At 51.9% G+C, this 18,459-nt stretch overlaps 1 protein-coding gene across 4 annotated transcripts in view; it reads right to left on the reverse strand.

The window, feature by feature from the left end:
- The window catches only part of EPHB2 (EPH receptor B2), a 140,123-nt gene that overhangs the window by 40,344 nt on the left and 81,320 nt on the right, over positions 1-18,459 (reverse strand). For all 4 annotated transcript variants that reach the window (XM_074609494.1, XM_074609492.1, XM_074609493.1 and 1 more), the window contains exons 4-5: positions 15,692-15,847; positions 14,750-15,085 (exon numbers count right to left, since the gene is read on the reverse strand). In XM_074609494.1, the coding sequence (XP_074465595.1) occupies positions 14,750-15,085; positions 15,692-15,847 (492 nt within the window). The remainder of the gene's footprint in view (positions 1-14,749; positions 15,086-15,691; positions 15,848-18,459) is intronic.

The raw sequence follows: 18,459 nt of genomic DNA on the forward strand, positions 1-18,459 counted from the left end.
CAACAACAAAAACAAGAAGAGACCAAAACTTTGGGTCTGGGTTCTGATCACAAGACTGAATTCACCCCAGCTTTTGCTAATGGGCCCTACCGCGCACAGCCACGGAGCCTCCCTGTCCTACAGAACGGCACCTAGACCGTGTTGGCTCCGGAGCGCGCTTGGCTTCCCGACCTGCAGTTACTGCTGACGGAGGTGGGAACTGGGAAAAGATGTCCGTGACACCCCCTGAGGATGGTGAACAGGACAGAGCTCCTCTTGCAGCCCTGCACCAAGCGTGCAGCCGGGCGATGGAGGCAGGGCAGCCACTGCCGAGGACAAGAGGCAGCAGCTTCTCACAGCTCAGCATATACTTCCAGATAATTAAGAAATGATGATTTGTTCAGGAAAGGGATCCTATTTTAACCTGCTTGTGACTGTGCACCTCTCTTTACAGGCTTACATCCTTGCCCGAAAGCTTGTCCAGGTTTCCCTCTGAGGGAACCGCTCTGTGAGGATGCTGTGACACGCTGGCTAATACCTCCGTGGGCAAGGAACCAGAGAGCTCCGTGGCCACCAGCCTCAAGGGCTACTTAAGCAGTCTCTGCTAAGGGAAACTGAAACCCCAGGTGGCACAGATCCATCACAGCAGAGGCAGCTTAACCGTTGCTGATCCCTCCACAAGAGGCTTTGGATTCTTTAACTAAAGATTTGCTTGATCTCAGGTATGGACAAAGGGGCATGTTGGTAGCACTGATAAGCCTCAGGCTTGCTACAGCCAGTATTTTACTTCCGTACAAAAAGTTACTTCTTTTGGGCTTGCTGCTGAAAATAAGAAAAAAGATTAAGGGAAAGAAGGAAAGGGAAGAAGACAAGAAGAAAAGAAATCTGAGTTTTCCAGGAGAAATAGGCACTTTCTAATTGCAGCAATATCTGAAAGGTCACACCACAAAATCCGGGGCAGCTTGATGAGACAGCGCAAGAACACGTCAACTTTGCAGAAAATTGGGAAAAGCTACTGTAACAACCAGGTCTGAACATCTGCACGAGAGTGCTAACAGAACCCAGGCAGTGAGTTAAATATAGCTGAAACGCTTGCGGTTGACCCTCTGCATGTGTTACAGACAGACATCCAGTTTTCTTTGAGGACTGCAAATTATGACGAGCCCACCGTGCCTCCTGGGAGGTTTTCCTCATGGCTACTTACTCTGTTCTAATATGCACACGCTTTTTTCAGGTTAAAATTTATGGACTTCAGCTTCCAATTGCTGGAACTTTCCTGGTTTTGCTAGCTAAATTAAAGAGGAGTCTAGAAACAGAATTTTGTCCTCATGGAAGTACTGAAAGATCATGAAAATATTTTATTTTCATCTTCTTTTCTATTATGTAAGGAGACTGAGTTTCTTGAGCGCTTCACAGATTTTATCAGCCCACATATCAACCCGATGACTCTCTTCTGAACCTTTTCCAATTTTTCGTTAACCTCCTTTTCAAGTATAAACCTCAAAACTGATCTCAGTAAGCCAGTAATCGTCTCTCTTAACTACAGAGACAGTATCCACCTCCTCGCTCAGGTCTGATATACTTCAGAGTGTGTCCAACGTGACACTTCTCTGACTCAGCCCAGCCCTCGGCTTGTGCAGGGCTGCTCTTCGCCCTCCCTTGTGCGCGCTCCCTGTCTTTTTAACCTGTGCTCCCCAGCTCAGGAAAGGGAGGAGGTAACTCCTGCTTCCCTCACTCCTTGCATCTCCCTCTTGATGCAGGGTGGGACCAAATGGCTCGGGACCCAGGCTGTTTCTGCATTCCCTATAACCTGCTGTGTCCTGCTGGGAGCATGGTGACAGATCCTAGATGCATCCAAAATGAATGTAATTGGTGAAACGGCTATGTCAAGCTTAGGGCAATTCATTATGATAAAACTGACAAAAAGCAGCAGGGGGCATCACACAATGAAGAATTGTAGAGGGTAAATGAGAAATAGAGAGGCCCATTTTCCTCTTTGGTTTTACATCTCTGAGTTTTACTGTTTAAACGCATTCTTAGGAAGCTCATGTTTCCCTCCCCAGCCTATCTCAACAACACCAGGTTTTCTCGATCTGGCCAAACAAGGCCAGAAGTCTTGAATCCTCAGGACATCTGCTGGGCACCTTCCTCTCTTATTCAGACAGCAAGAGCTTCCATCTGGGAGCTGTTACCTTCCTCCCAGCCCTGCTTTTTCAATATCCTACGGTGGTGTCCCTCCTGTCCCACCTCTACCTTTTTAGTACACAGAGACCAAGAATAAAGACATGTGACTGTATCAGGACTCGCTTAACAGGAGAACAAGCAGGCATCTTCCTTGCAGATATTGAGCAAGATAATGTGACACCGTCTGGTCCCTCATGCCCGCTGGTGCGTCCCATCTCAAGAGACCCCTCAGGGAGAATTTGGTAGGACTGCATGGCTCCAGCCTCTGGACCGCCTGCCAGGGGACACCAGGATCTTTCCGCAGCTTCTCTTTCATGATCTTTATACCCATTTGAAACGCTACCAATTGCAATCTTGCCCCCCTGTTTTGCAGATAGCCTCCCGCCCCCTTCACCTGCCAGTCCTGCGAGGCTCAGCCTGTCAGTGGGTCAGTGCTATTGAGATCCCAGTATAATCAAAGTGTCTCCGTTCCTCTGCCGGCTTAGCTGTAAGAGTCAGGTTACAGGCTGCAAACCCCCTATCTCTGATCACTTTAATACCCCTAACCCATGTCGTGTCAGACAGAGTCAACATTTGCTCTGGAAAACACTAACGACAGAGAGAGAGCAAAGCCAACCCAGCCCGTGGCCTCTCCCCGGCAACACTTTGAAATTACCCAGGGGAAAAAAAAAAGAAAAAAGGAGGTGAACAGCTGGGAGTTTTCCAGCATCTCCTCGGAGCCCTCCTAACAGATTTTGGTCCCTGGAGTGTCAGGTTACCGGACGGGGAGGGAATTGCTTTTATTATAGAAGGGTCAGCAGGGAATTCTGGCATTTTCAATTACCCGCATGCAGAAGCGTCTGTGATCTGGGGTCAGGATTAACTGCGTGACCCCCAGCTGAAGACAGAGCGGCAGGGAAATGCACCATGATGCTGCAAGGCACCAGCCAGTCCAGAGGCCGCAGGACAGGGCAGTAAATAGGGAGATGTGAGGGAAAAAGTTGCTGACAGAGCCTCTGGCCGTGGATGCCTGCAACTGCCCTGGCAAACGTGGCAAACAGACTTGGAAAACCTTGAGGTAAGTGGGCAAGCTTCTCTCCCACTGACTTTACCCGGGGACTCGGCCTCACTGGGTGGCCCAAGTAGCTCCAGGATGTGGGAATTATGTGGGGAACAGGATCCCCCATGGGACCAGAGTGGGGCATTCCTCAGTACAGGGCTCCCAGGAGGTCCCCGGGCTCCTTCTGCACTTCACGCACAGAACACCGGCAGCTCACTCCAGCGAGACTGAATGGTGACGCTGCGACGCAGCGAGGACGGTGCTGTGATCAGTCAGAGAGCAGGGACTTCCCCAACCTTGAAGCCAGAGGGCCTGGAGACATCTAGGCTGGAATCCAGGCTCTAGCAGTGCCCAAAAAACAGTGTTTGAAATGGCAGGAGCACGCAATGCCTCCATGCAAGGCTGCAGGCAGGTGAAATAGGCACACGGGGCTTAGGTGACCTCTGTTTCTTAAGCACGGGCAGAGGGGAAAGCCAGGACAACTTACTCTGTACTGCCCCGCAGACCTGGATGTCTTGTACCAGTATCTCATCCAAGGGACGCCTAATCCAAACCAGCCCTCCCTTCTAGCCCCAAGGCATCCCAGTCCTACACGGTCCCCAGCAGGTGACAGCAATGGTCCAGCTGTCCCCAGTCCAAGGTCCCAGTTCTTCATGCTCTTGCTCAGCTCACAATACAAATGCATCTAGGTATCCAACTGAAAACTGGCTTCATTTTTTGCTTCTCCAGGTAAAGCTCTCTCATTCCATTTAAGTATCGCAGGCTTTCACTCCACGGGCCCTCCTGGAGAGTGGATCTGAATTTGGGATGCCTTCTTCCAACGTGAGCGCTGAAAGCACCACAGTAAGGAATACCCGAATGAGGAAGGGAAGCTTTTCCTGACCTCTCTCAATGGCAACCCTGGTGACCCTGCTCCGAATGGCAGGTTGGGCTAGAGACCTCCAGAAGCCCCTCCACCAGCACCTCTGTGCACGTGAGACTCTCTCCTGCTAAAAGAGCACACTATTGCTTGGACTATTAAAACATATGTCCACCCAATTTCTTTCCCAGTGTCCTCCTCTTTGATGGCATGTTGAGGAGCCACATATTTTTGAAATCAATTACCTCCAGCAGAAGGTCAGGAAAACAACGCCATGTCACAGGGATGGCAGCACTCTTTAACAAACAACATTGGCTCTCAAAGCTGCAAAAGCCACTGGTCTGGGACGGTCACCGGACTTGCTAGAGCTCTACAAGACTGGTGTTTCACAGCCTGTGAGGTTTTTGTTTCCGAGGTTGCTGGCAGTGTGGCCCCATCAGGCTGGTACCCACGCTGTTTGTGTGTGTCGAGCGTCTGGAAAATTTCCCAGTGGGCCCAGCCTCCAACCCCTTGAGTTTATAACTACAAACGCTGGAAAATCTTAAAAACACGGTGATGCAATCCAAAGCCGGTCCTGGCTCCAGCCCCATTTGAATCAACGAAGGCTTTGGTGTAGATTACAGCCTTTAAAGCAGTTCCTAATGCCACAAGCCCAGTGACTTGGCCCGGGCAGACGAAGGCTTTTGGCTGTCTTTATGCTTTTTGTTTAATTGAGTTTGCAGCCTTCATTTGCTTGCTGCCATCCTGCCTGTAGAGGAGGGCAGGACTTTGTTCTCAGCGCTGAGAGGACGTGCTCCAGAGGATCCCGGCATCCCGTCCCACAGCCCACTGGAGCGGGTTTGGGGTCACTCAGTGCCAAGGTCATCCCCACCTCCTGGCCTCCTCTCCACGTGGAAACCTCATCTGCTCCACATCAAAGCTATGTCATCAGCGAAAGGCTGGCGGAAAGCAGGAACGCTGGCAGGAGCCAGCCCTCCACCCCGCCAACTTGCTCCCGAGATTTTCAATAAAATGGTACTTTCCCAGAAAGTGCCAATTAATTGCAACTAAAATTGTTCTTAGGGACATACTGATTTTGAAATTTCAAATGCAGAAAGCTTAGACCAGAGAAACATTTCTTGCAAGAATGACGCCTGCTGAAGGGCATCGCCTTGGACCCACCAAGTCTTGTTAATTTGAGACTGAACTTGTTCCCTTGCTCTCTTTCATGGTAGACTCCACCAGGCTAGCCTCCCTCTGCGTGGGAGGAAATTTTGGAAATATCAGAGTTTTTTCTCGGAAAGAGCCTTTCCTGCCCAGCCCTATCAATGCAGCAGCTGCCTGCACATTGGCCAGCGGCAGCGGTGAACATGGACCGGGCTGCGGTGAGACAGGCACAGCAAGGATCTTCCTCCCTGAACCGAGTCAGACAGAGATTTATCATTTTATACAGAGATAGAGGGGACTACTAAATCACAGGGACTCCAAGATGAACCAAGGGACACCCGGCCAGCCGGCTGCATTAACCCGATTTGCTACAACCATCTATTATGGTCCACATAAACGCACCACTGAGCAGCATCACCCCCCCAGTGTATGCTCAGCTGTTCAAGCCCTGTGACCCTGAAACTGGCCTCCTGTGTCTCTGCAGCCTTGCCTACCTGCCTCCAGCATCTCCACCTGCCTGAGTGCTGGCACTCAGCGCCTCGTGCACAAGCAAGGCAATTAGCTCCGTGGGTTGTGTTTGCCAAGTGCAGCAGTAAAGATAAATCACCCCTCCTGAACACATAAGCAAAAGGTGAGCTCCTGAGCCACTCCGTCAGCTCCCAGCACTCCCATGCAGTGAGGACAGGGGCACGTTGTGGGAAGAGGCGGAGGTGCTGGTTCACTAGAAGGGACTTTCCACCCTATCCATCAATGACCGGCCTTTGTCTTCTGCCCAAAGTCAGCTCCAGATGCTTTGGAACAGGTTTCTGAAGCCCCAGGCAGGTGTGGGAAAAATGATCCTGAACCTCACGGAGTTATTTATGCAAGAGGGAAGCCTGGGAGTCAGCAGGCGGAGGAGCCCGCAGAGCTGGTCACGGGCGGAGAAGAGCATCTGCTAGGAAAGCTTGAGCAGTGCAGCCCATACACTGCTCTGCCAACATCCCCCCAACTGCCCACCGCAGGAGCAGGAAGAAGAGTCCTGAAGAGCCAGCAGCTGGCAAAGCTTCCACCATCTGGGAGCCCTGGCTGTGGACGGCCTCCAGCGGGCAGAGGAGAAGGAACTTGGCCATGGCGGGGTCCCTCCCGGGCACTCACTGCCAGCTGCTTCAAGCCGAGGGGATGCAGCGAAGGCAACAGGCTGGCCACCAAGCGAGAGGGGGAGGGCATCAAATGTCAAGCCTCATCAGGTTTTGGTGGCAACGCTCCTGTGTACAAGGCAGCCACAGAAGGTGGCAGCTGGGGATGAAGGAAAGAGGAGAAGGGAGAGAAGAAGGGCTGCAGAGCCTGGATGATTGTGTGGGTCCACGTGGAGGGTAAGGTCTGGCTGTTAATGCTGCATAAGACAAGCAGCCATGGGGATGGCAAGGTCTCAGGAGGTCTTGAAGCCTGGGAGGAGGCCAAATTGTCACATCCAGTGAAGACCCCAAAAGAAGAAACCTGGGATTTAAGGGACCTGAGGAATAGTCCTACAGCAGCTCAGCAGACACATTCCTGCTTGCTCTGTCACGCAGGCAAACAGGCTTTGCCCTGGCTCCTCCACGTGGGAGATGGCTCCACAGCTCAGAAAATTTCTGCTTTTCCACCTAAATGCTATCACCAGCCACTCTGTACCATCTGCTCTTGTCCTTCTGCTTTAATAACTCTTCTCTCTTTCTGGTGCCGCTGCAGCCCAGCACACCATTACAAGCAGGAAATAAATCCCCTTCACCAAGGCTGACCTTTTTGGTCTCCTCTGTGTAGCATGGGCTCTCCTGTGATCTGCTCACCTTATCAGCTTTTGTCTCTACCTGCTACAGTTCAGCTCTCTTGAATGTGGGTAACCAGGTGTGCACGCAATGACCACACACAGCTCCGCCCGAGCTTTGTGCAACGGCAGTGAGACTTTGCTACAACTGGTGAACATACTTTGCTTGACAGAGCGCAGTCTTGCATGCGTTGTTTTTCCACAAGGTTTTATACTGGAGAGTTTTCCCCTTCCCGTGATCTGCCACCAGGTCCTCCTCGGCTGCCTGCCATTGTTGAATTTCACCCTGATTCTGTTATTCCACCTCTCGGCATCTTCCTGGAGGTATCAGAGTCCTCCTCTGTCCTAACGTTTGTTTCAGTTTTCTGCACAAGAAATACCCTTCCAGATTTTGAAACATCAAGAAGTATGAGACTGCTTCTCATGGATCTCAGTTAGTCACCTCATGCTTCCCCATTTGGGTGGTAGTGGTCTCCCATTTAGGCAGTTCCTGGACAGACTTACAGCTTTACTAGTAGTTTTCTAACTCAAGAGCTTTACTGGTGTCCAAACAGGGAGAGTCTACTGTGTTTTCTCAGACAGGCAGTGGTCTCGTTGAGAAAAAAAGGCAAGAACAAGCTACACAGACTCGTGTACAAGGACTTCATGAGCTCTCTGTCTCGATGTCTCAAGTCAAGACTGCTTGCCCTTCTGAAAGATGCTTTAACCAAAGTCAGGACTGAATGCGAGGATAATTGATGCGCAGGCTGATCTAAAACATCTCTTGGCTTGAACCTTTGAAAATTAGTATAACAAAGAGCAATGGCCATAAATCATAGCTTGGGAGGTTCACGTTGGACATCAGGAACAGCTTTGGGACAAGTCACTGCAAATGCAGGGACATCTCTGCATTTGGGGATTACCAATAATCTATCCAAAGCCACAGCTGCCCTGATGTAGTGCTGACAGAAGTCCTGCCATAGGTGGGAGGTTGGATGACAGATCCAAGATGCTGGGATGCTACAATCTCCAGCCTTTCACTTTTATACCGGATGGCAACAAGAAATAGACATTCATAGCTTTTAAGGTGTGGAAAGCTCATTCCAACTCTTCGAGGTGATTTCTGCATACACTTTCCCCGGTTGCTGTTTCACAGACAAGTAATTCCCGACTGCAGCCAGCTCAGGGCAAGGCTGAGAGCAGCATGAGAAAGAACAGGAGATGCCATGACTCTCTTCTTGTGTCCAGAGGAGCGCAGGCCACGGCTGTGCATCCCTCTGAATGAAGAAGCCAGACAGATCTTGATGCAAATGAAAGTGAGAAGATAAAAGCAGCAGTCCTTGTGCCCCAGGCCATACAGTTCTCCTCTCTCTGTCTAGCCTGCAGCATAACTAATGTGACAAGCAAACAGCAACCTGGATGGCTGGTGAGAAGTGCTAGTCCCTACCAACCTCGTGCCTTCACCTTGCCTGCTACCCTGGCTCCAGTCCTCCCCTGACCCCTCCATGCTCCCTGTGGCATTTGGCGGTATGGACCAATGGCTCAAGGGATGTTTTTTTTTTTGGTTGAAGCTGAGGGAAAAATCCTCTCTCGGGTGCTTTGCACTTTCCAGGATCTGTCTCACCTGCACTTCATTATTCACGGCAGACCTCCCCAGCCTTTGCACAAGGACCAGACGGGACTCAGCCCAGTCACAGGACGTTCACAGCAGAGCAGAGCCACGGCCCACGTGCTTGCTTTGGACCACTGAAACGCTCAGCTGTCCTTGAGTTCACGGGCACCTCTGAGGGTTGTCAGGACAGCCCTGTCCAAAAGACTCTGCCTGGCAGGGATGCAAGCGCCCGGGCTGGGATAGCCACAACGAAGCAGAAATTCAAATCCTAATGATGTCCGGCACGAACCTGGCGCACAGGTGTGGGCTGCACATCTTCCCAGATGAAGGACCCGTACCGCGACATATTGCTGTAATATGCCACCCAGAATAACAACGCAAATAACCATAACAAGTTATTTGGATCCACAGAGAGGGAGAAATTGTGCCAGGAGACTCTGCTGCCGAGGACGCTGCTCTTGATGGGTTTATCAGGAGAGTGTATCGGTTTCCTCTGTCACACACTAGCTGGTATTCACATTGGATTAGCTGTTTATGGCTCTTTTTGGCTCTGTTTGCAGCCAAGAGCCTCTGACACCAGACTTAATCCCCCCTTCTTATCCTGTGTGACACAAGAGTCGCTCACAAAAGGGACATATTCCCAAAAATCTGGATATTCTCTTTCCCCCATCACTGGGAGGTCTTGAATTTGTCTCTGGATACTCGGGAGCCCAGGGCTTTTTCCTGCCTTCTCAGATCACAGAATCCAGTCTGTTATCAAGAGGTGTCCCTCCCATATTCTATTTAAGTCATCCCTGCCAAGGAGCCCCATCCCTCAGCGACTTTCCCAGGGCACTCAGCCTGCCCACGGTGCAGATGGAGCCTGCAAATCCGCACAGCACCAAACTCCCCACCCTCCCCAAAGAATGGCCACAAATTAGCAAGCAGGGGCTGCGTGTTGTCACCAGCAAGAGGGTTGATGTCTGGCATGGCTTTCAATTAGTCAAGTGTCATTATGCCGAGCGCTGGGCCACGTTCAGCTCCTTGACCCCTGGCTTCCCTCCCGCACCTTCCCTCTTGGGATGCTGGCATGGCTCTCAACCACCCTCTTGGCACAGATCCTTTGTTCTGGCATGGCTGAGAGAAGGCTTTTGGTGGCATCCGGTCTCTGCACGATGGGCTTGTTTGCTTTGGCCACATCATGGTCCCTTAAAACAGGACTGGTTTGTGTCAGATGGCAAGTCCTGGATCTCCCTCCTGAGACAGCTGCTGAGCTTCGGGGGAGAGGTGCAGGGTGCGATAGGCAGGCAAGCGGAGGGCGAGTTGGGAGATGTACAGCATGGATCTGCAGAACAAGAAGATGCCTGCTGAGAAGAGCAGAGAGAAAACACAACCTGGCCTCAAAGGCAAGAGAAGATATTTCCTAGGAAGGCTGTGGGGATCATGCAGAGTTGGCTGGAAGGGGTAAATTCGAGTTGGTTGAAAACTGAAGGGGGAGCAAGGAGGTGGTGAGAAGGGGATGTTTATTTCATGCTCTTTTTATTTTTATTCTGATGGTCCTGGTCCTTTCTAATTTTCTATACTTTGGAACGGGGAGCATCATCTCTCCTATTCTAACAAAACCTACTTTTCTGGAGGTTAAACACCTTTGATCTTTTTAGGACACTCCCTTCAAGCGAAAGGTCCAGGACACTGCCTCCGAGCATGGGCTGGTGCTGGCCTTCTCACAAGCTCTTTCGACAAATCTTCTCCTAAGAAAAGAGGTGGCCTGTCCCTCGGGGCTTCTCTCTGCATCACGGTGTCTGGACCGCTGATCGTTTTGGTGGTGGGACTCAAAAGATGACAACGGTACAGTGAAATGCAATGGGTAAACCCAGGTGGTTGTTGTGGTTTGGGCTGGGTCAGACCAAGACAGTCATCTAAGGTCAGATCCAGAGAGGGGATTCTGCCCCTCTACTCTGCTCTGGTGAGACCCCACCTGGAGTACTGTGTCCAGCTCTGGAGCCCTCAGCACAAGAAGGACATGGACCTGTTGGAGCGGGGCCAGAGGAGGCCACGGAGATGATCAAAGGGCTGGAGCCCCTCTGCTGTGAGGACAGGCTGAGAAAGTTGGGGGCGTTCAGCCTGGAGAAGAGAAGGCTCCGGGGAGACCTTAGAGCCCCTTCCAGTCCCTGAAGGGGCTCCAGGGAAGCTGGGGAGGGGCTGTTTGCAAGGCCATGGAGCCATAGGACGAGCAGGGCAGGTTTAGATGAGACGTTAGGAAGAAGTTCTTTACACTGAGGGTGGTGAGACACTGGCCCAGGTTGCCCAGAGAGGTGGGGGAGGCCCCATCCCTGGAGACATTCAAGGCCAGGCTGGATGAGGCTCTGAGCAACCTGATCTAGTTGAAGATGTCCCTGCTGACTGCAGGGGGTTGGACTAGATGGCCTTTAGAGGTCCCTTCCAACCCAACACATTCTGTGATTCTATGAACCTCAATCTGGCCAATGCAGGACATGAGGCCATGGTCCAGAAGGAACAGCAGAGGATCCAGCCAAGGGTGGCCGAGGCAGCCTGGGGCACAGGCCTTACGAGACATGGAGAGAACTGGGCTGGCTGAGCCTGCTAATGAAGACACTAAGAGCAAATTTAATCGCAGCTATAGCTGCTCGGAGCACAGTTTAAAAAAGGGTAGAAACTCACCCTTCCCAGCAGGTGTAAGTGACGCAACAAGGGGCCCAACCCACAAATTAGTGTGAAAATTATGAAAAGCATCTTCCCCAGGAGGGTAATGTAGTCCTGGGACAGGTTATCAGAGAGGTGTAGTTTTCCAAGACTCAGTTAGAAAAAACCACAGCCTCCTGATCTACTCTTGGTGATAGTCCTGCTGCAAACAGGAGGGTGAATCACAAATCCCAGATGTCCCTTCCACAAACCCTGATGGGATCCTGTTGCCAAAATCGGGCACAGCAGCATGACTTTGTGGAAGTAGCTCCTGTCAAACTGTCTTGATTTTTTTCCTGAACTCAGGAGTTCAGCAGAGTGCACAGACTTAAAGTGTGTGAGGCACTGGGGTCAGCATTAGCATCATCTGCAACACCTGAAATTAAAGACTGGCACACAAGGGGGACTCACACTGTGTCCAGCGCAGTGGAGGCAGCATCTCTCCTTAAAATTATTAGAGATCTGGGAGATGATATAAAAACACTGCTGACAAGCCATTCATAAGGTGTCCAAAATGGCAGGTCTTGCTTGCAGAATGGGAGACTGCCTCCAGGGAAGGAGCATCTGAAGGTTCCAAGACAGAAGCCACCAGGGAGGTAAGAGCTGCCCACATGGTTGAGGGAGGTAGCACTTTACACTTGCATGTGTAAAGGGAACAGCGAGACCAGCAAGGAAAGCAGTTTATCTGCTATTGGCTCCAATATCTAGTTAAAAAAAATTATGATAAAGAATATAGAGGTTTCCACAAAAAGCTGTGTGAAGACACATATTCTGGAAAGCCACCTTATAGCAAGAAAGGATGATTCAGCTTGGTCTAATCACCTCTTATTTGTCCTTGAGAGAAGCTACCTGCTGCCTGTGTGTACACGAAGAGAATGTCCTACTACCACAGCACAACTGACGTACAGGCAATTGTTAGTGACATCCAGAGCTCGTTGGAGAGGGGAACAACAGTAATGACTGCAGCGATCTTTCTCTGGGAGAACAAGAAGGTGAATGGTGTCTCACCTTCTTTGATCTCAGGTTTCCCTTTTGGGATGATGGTCACCATACCATCACACCCTCCTCCGGCCACACTCAGTACCTCTGGCAGGTACAGGGATCATTTTCTCACTCTCTCACAGCAGCTTTTGCATGGGATGCTGAAGAATTTATGACACCTGAAGGTTAAAGATGCTGCTGGTGATATGGCATCTCCCCTCAGTCCCGAAAGCACCAAGCACAGGTGGTCCCCCAACAGTGGTCCATTTATCCCTGGGTGACCCAGGGTGATTTCGCCTTGCTGCCTTTGGGGCTGGGAGGTCCCTGAGGGCCAGCATAGCGGGCGCTTTGCAGGGAGCCCATCGTCCAGCTGCAGCAGGAGCACAACCCCATCACGCATTTGGTTCTGTGCTCTGCCGGAGAAGGAGCCCCCGCTGGCTACTGCACCCAGACCAAAGGCAGAGGGACGCCACCATCCTCCACTCCCGGGGCTCATCCCTCCCCTCCCTCTACACACTCTCCTCTTCCTACGACACCCTCCATTCTCCTGTCCCAGCTCTGCTTTTGTGTCTGCAGCTTCTGTTACGAACTGCTAATGATCTACATCAAGGCTGCCAGGCGGTGGGAGTGTAAGCAGAAGAATTCAGAGCCTCTAATTACAGAGAAATTAGCAAGCAGACAGTTACTGTTTAGTGCTAATGAATAGATACATTAAGAGAGACATCGCACAGGCTGAGAAGTGTAAGCCCTGATAATAAAGGAGTGTCAAACAAGGAAAACACAAGGAGGAGGATCGAGGGGACTGAAAAGGATTCGCCTGTACCTCAGCTCCCTGGTTTTGCTACGGTGGAAGTGGCCACAGGCAGTACGTGAAGGCAACGAGCACACCATATAACTGCAAAGTGCAAAATCGGAGCGTTAAATAACTCGTCTACAGCATGGGATGATGCTGGGGGTGCGCAGAGCCCCTTCCCAGCCCCACAGAGCATTGCACCCGCGTTGTCTCCATCAGCCATCTGGGTAAAGGAGCTGCAACAGCTCACCATTCCACACCAGCTCCTCCCTCCTCATCACGTGCAGACGTGTTCCTGCTCATGGTCAAACCACGGTTCCACTCTATGCTAAATTTACCTTCAGGGCTTCTGGTACGGTATTGAAAATACTGCGACGCCGCAGCTCCTGAGCTTACTTCAGATCAGAGGTCACTCTGCTGGTTTGTGTGCGACCCAGAGATTTCTGCAGGTTACTCGGCGCTCTGCATGCCTGACCAAGTGGTGCCCGTCCGCACCACTGCTGCTTTACCCCAGAGCAAACGCCTCCCGCCCCCTGCAGCCAGCACGCACCACGGTCTCCAGGCAATTCAGTGAAAATGCAATCGTCCACGACTGCCAAACTCAGTTTTGAAGGTCATCTAGTGTCCAGGGCAGCCTGGGGCAGGTTCGCACAACCCCACACATTTGCTGCAGCACTCAGAGGGACCACAGAAACTCACTTGCTCCCACGCATGCTTGTACCTTACTGGCATGCTTCCACCGTGCAACCAGATTAAGCGAAGCCCCAGCCCCAGTCTGTGATCCAGCTCCAGATGGCTTCCAGGTGGGCTGAGGAGAGCAGCCCCTGACCATCAGCTCTGGGGGGCATCCTGCCACCAGCACAGCTGCTGCCTGGGCGCTGCTGGTGAATCTCCCAGGAGCAGCACTACCAGCCGCCCTGACACATCCCTTCTCCCGGCAAAACCGCCCTGCACAGGGGGAGCGTAGCAAGCCCCCAGGCTAGCACAGAGCTGGAGACCCTGAATGAAACCCTTCCAGCTCTGCTGCTTGGTCTTCTTCACCAAGGTGACTCTGCAGCGGCACGGGACCTGAAGATTTCCAGATGGTCATCCCATATATCCATCTCCCAGCCCCTCTCCTGTGTAGCCTTCCTTTGCTTTCACAGCCTGTCCTGGCTTTCTCTGCGGTCAGAGCAGAGATTGCAGCTTGTGTCAAAATGCTGGAGCTGATCTTACCTTCCCTGCTCCGGAAGCAGAGGCAGTAGCAGTGGCTGCAGCAAGGCTGCCAGCAGCGGTGAGCACTGCTGCTGTGTCTGCCACACACCAATGGCGTGTGCAGCTGATGCTCCGAGGCAACAACCTCAGAAACAGTCCTGTGCCCAGTGCCGGAGGGGGATGCTGAGACACCAGGGGACCGTGACATGCACTGTTCTGCTGCGGTGACAGGGAGGGCAGCTCTGTCTTGGGGCACACTCCAGCTTTTCACTGAAATAAGGGATATTTTTCACAGACAAGGCTTGGGGTTCATCCAGGAATTGCAAGGCCCATGCGCTTTGGCCATCACCAGCGTTACAGAGCAAGCGACGCCATGCCACATCTCACCCCACCTCTTCTCCCCTTCAAGCCCTGCTCACCGCACAGGGCTTCTCCCAGCGCCTCTCGACCAGGAGATCCGCGCCCACCACCTCCCCTCCCTGGAGAGACTGGCTGGGAGACATGGGTCTGCATCTTACCAGCCTGGTTGGTGGTGATGTTCACTGATGCAAACTGCGGGGAGAAGGGGCTCTGGTCGGTGACGCCGTTCACCGCCTGGATCTCGAAGGTGTACTGGGTGTGGGCCAGCAGATCACTGATGTAGATGCGGGGCTCCGTCAGGCCCAGCTGGCGGGGGGCGAACTGCACGTTGTCCCCACAGCGTGTGCATGCCCCACGGCCGGAGCCGCAGCTCTTGCAGATGATGTTGTACACCAGGTCCTCCCGGCCCCCCGAGTCCCGCGGCGGGGTCCACTCCAGCATCAGCGAGGTCTCGTTTACACTGGAGATGACGGCCTGAGGGGCAGACGGGATGGCTGTAAAGGGAACAGACAGAAACGTGTAAGAGCCAGAGCCCTGCTGATTGCTATAGGACCAGCTTTTCCCATGCTGGGGATCCTTTTCCCATCCCTGGACAGGACTCTGCAGCAGGCACGCACTGAGCCAGGCGTCTCTCTTGGTGTCAGGGATGTGCGGAGCAAGCCGGACAGCCAAAGACAGGAGTGGGAACAAAACCCGTCCTCTTAACCCAGGCTCATTTGATTACACAGCATCCCTGGAAAAATTCACCTGTTATTTTTTGTAGCATTTCTGACTCCTGCCCTTTGCACTGATCTCCCACATGGCAACAGGCAGGTTCTTCTCGTCAGCCCCAGAGTGAAGTCATCCCGCTGCCTTAGAAGAGCACAGAGAATCCCAAATTTCTGTCTTCTTTGCACGTGCAATGCTTTGCAAGCACAGACTGGCCCAAAGTAAGAAAGACCCACCCCCGCAAGGATGAGGTGCTCTGAGCCCCCCGGCTTCCTCCAAAATCCCACTGAGACAGACACCTCTGCTAAGCATCCCTCAGTGCTTTGGCTGATGCATGTCTCCTTATCCCAGCCACACACTGTGTCCCCCCCAGTTGCCCAGAGCCCACATACTGGTGCACGGCATGTCAACAGGATCGGCATCTGCCCGGTAATATCCATTTCGGCACACGCAGTTAGTGGCCCCTTCCGAAGTCGTCCGGCTGTTAATCGGGCAGTGGACGCATCCTTCATCCCCTTGGCTGGCCTTGAACGTCCCCGACGGGCAGCCTGGAAGAGAACCAAGAGCAGCGGTGAGCATTGAGGACGGGGGCTGGCGGGGACACCCGGAGCCTGGCAGCGCTGCCAGAGAACACCCTTTGGGGCTTTGCAGCATCCGAAGCCAAAACCTGACAATTTGAAGTAAACAAAATGGAGAAGGAGCAGCTGGTTTGAAGGCCCTGGGGAGGCAGGCGCTGCTGCTCACGCTGCCTGTAGAGATGGGGTCCCCACGCAGATGCGTCTCTCCCCTAGTCCCCAACCACGAGGGCAGAACAGGGTCCACTCAGGGAGTCTTACAACTGAAAAGGGGAATTTTAGACGCTGTCACGTAAGAAGCGGCTCTACCAACTCAGACCCAAGGTCAAGAGAATCCTCCCCCCAACAGCAGCCACCCCAGGCGCAGGGCACGAGCCAGACACAAGCACTGCCCACAGTACCTTCCCACCCTCCAACAATTCATAGCTCGGGGAGTTTCTAAGAGGCAGGCTCTTTGCATTTAACATCCCCTGGGGGATGTTTCTTCCACTAAGTTACCCAGTCATTTTTTTATGCCATGCAAATGTTTTACACGCAGTATACCCTGCGGCACCGAGCCCCACGGTGTAATTGCATGCCGCATGAAGAAACTGCTGCCCTCTGCTTCGAAGCTGCCATTTCATTTGATGCAATGAACACTCAATCACCATCCTCCATCTCCACGACCCCTAGGGTCGCACAAACCTCTGCCATGCCCCGAGCAAGCTGCATAGCAACTTTCACTATTTTATTCTCTACTCTTTTCCCATAATTAGCAATGTCCAAATTATTTTTTAACCGCCAACGTACCAACGGGACTACCTAATGTAGCCCCAAGGTCTCACTCCTGAGAGACATCGGGCCGACTCACAGCCTCTCTCTGTCCGTGTGTGCGTGAAGTTGGGGCTGTTTTCTCCCATTTGCATCACCTCGTGTCTATTGAATTCCAATTGCCTTCTCCTTCCCCAGTCATGCCATCTCATAAGGTCCTTTTGCGGCTCTCCACAGCCTTGGCCTCTCTACTCAGTATCATAAGCAAATTGTCATCTCTGCCACAACTGGCGGCAGCACGCGGGGGTCTGCCTCTACTGGGGCTCGGGCCCCTAAGCCACTCACAGACGAAGCAGATGCTCCTCTAGCAACAGCCACTCCAAAAAACCGTGTGTTCAGCCAGGAACGGTGGGTGAGGGTGGCACGGGGGGCGCACGGTGCTTACGGCAGACGGATGGTGAAGGCTGGACCGCAGGGTGAAATACAGTTTTAACAGATACAGCACAGGTGGCTAAAAATACCACTGCAAAGCTTTAAACACCATAAAGTCCTTTCCAAGTCAAAGGATCACCAACGCCAAAGCAAAAGCTCGTCTATGAGCATTTCCCAGCACGGCTCTCGGCGATTACTCTTGGTTGTGACTTTCCACCGCTGTTAATTTCTTGTGCAGCACGAAGAGCCTGGGGGGTGGCAGGTGGTTTCTGCACTGAAACGAGTTAAACAAACTTCTACTTCAGTTCACCGCCAAGGCTTTCAAGAATGAGGCGGATCAGAAAAACAGCCTGGGAAAAACATACGCTCGGGGTTGCTGTAAGCAAGAGCTACTACTGAGAAGTATCTATTTTTTTATTCGAAAGAAAAAAGAACTTCTTTTCTTTCACTTTTCATCTCCCTTCCTTCAAAATTATCTTGAGTTTCCAACGAGAAAGGCTCTGTAGAAAAACACCACCAGCCTTCCTGTTTGCAAAGTTCCTTCTGCTTCCTGCAGTCAAAGGACCTGTTGAAAAACCATCTTCTCCTCGTGTTCCTGGACCTTTCCACCCTCGCTGTCCCCTGTCCCCAGGGGTTTGACTCCATTTCTGACCCTATTCCTAGCATGTCCCTCGGTACAAACCCACCTCAGAGGGTGCTAAGCTGTTGGGAGAGGTGGTGGCTGTGTAGTTATCCGTGACAGAGAAGTGATGGTGGCTCTGCGGCTGAAACAATAACAGGGTCCCCGTGCTAATACCGATTTTTGAAACACAGTAAGACTAACACACAGAATTACTCTAGTCTGACATCCAGGGTGAAATATAGGGCCATTTGCCCAAAGATGTTTCAAGACACAGGCCTCTCTCACCTTCCCAAGGCTTATTTTAAAAATAACAGCTTTCCTGTAAGGCTGCTTCTGCATCAAGACAGAGATAGATCAAAAAATGCGTGCGCTGCTGAGATTTCGCGGCTGGCCCCAAGAGACAAAAAACATTCCCCAGGTCTGGCCAGGCACAGGCTGATGGCTGCAATTAGTATTTCTGCGTGAGCTGCTCTTAGGGCAGGGCAAAAACCAGGGGATGAACAACTGCCCACCAAAAACGCCAGGCCAGGATGCTAGAACTCTGTACGTGCCATCAAAACATGGCCAGAAGTTTGGGGAACTTTCTTCCTCCCCTGGAGGTCCCACACACCGACATGGGGTAAAAAAATCCTGGAAAATCAGAACTTCTCTGAAATCATGCTGAAAAGACAGGAAAATCACTGAAATTTGATGCAAAGTCCTTTTTTATTTTTTATTTTTTTCTCAAGTAATGACAACCTCCAGAAGTAAAATAAATGAACGTAGCGTTCAAAACTGGTTT

The sequence above is a fragment of the Larus michahellis genome, chromosome 16, assembly GCF_964199755.1.
Source record: "Larus michahellis chromosome 16, bLarMic1.1, whole genome shotgun sequence".
NCBI classification, from domain to species: domain Eukaryota; kingdom Metazoa; phylum Chordata; class Aves; order Charadriiformes; family Laridae; genus Larus; species Larus michahellis.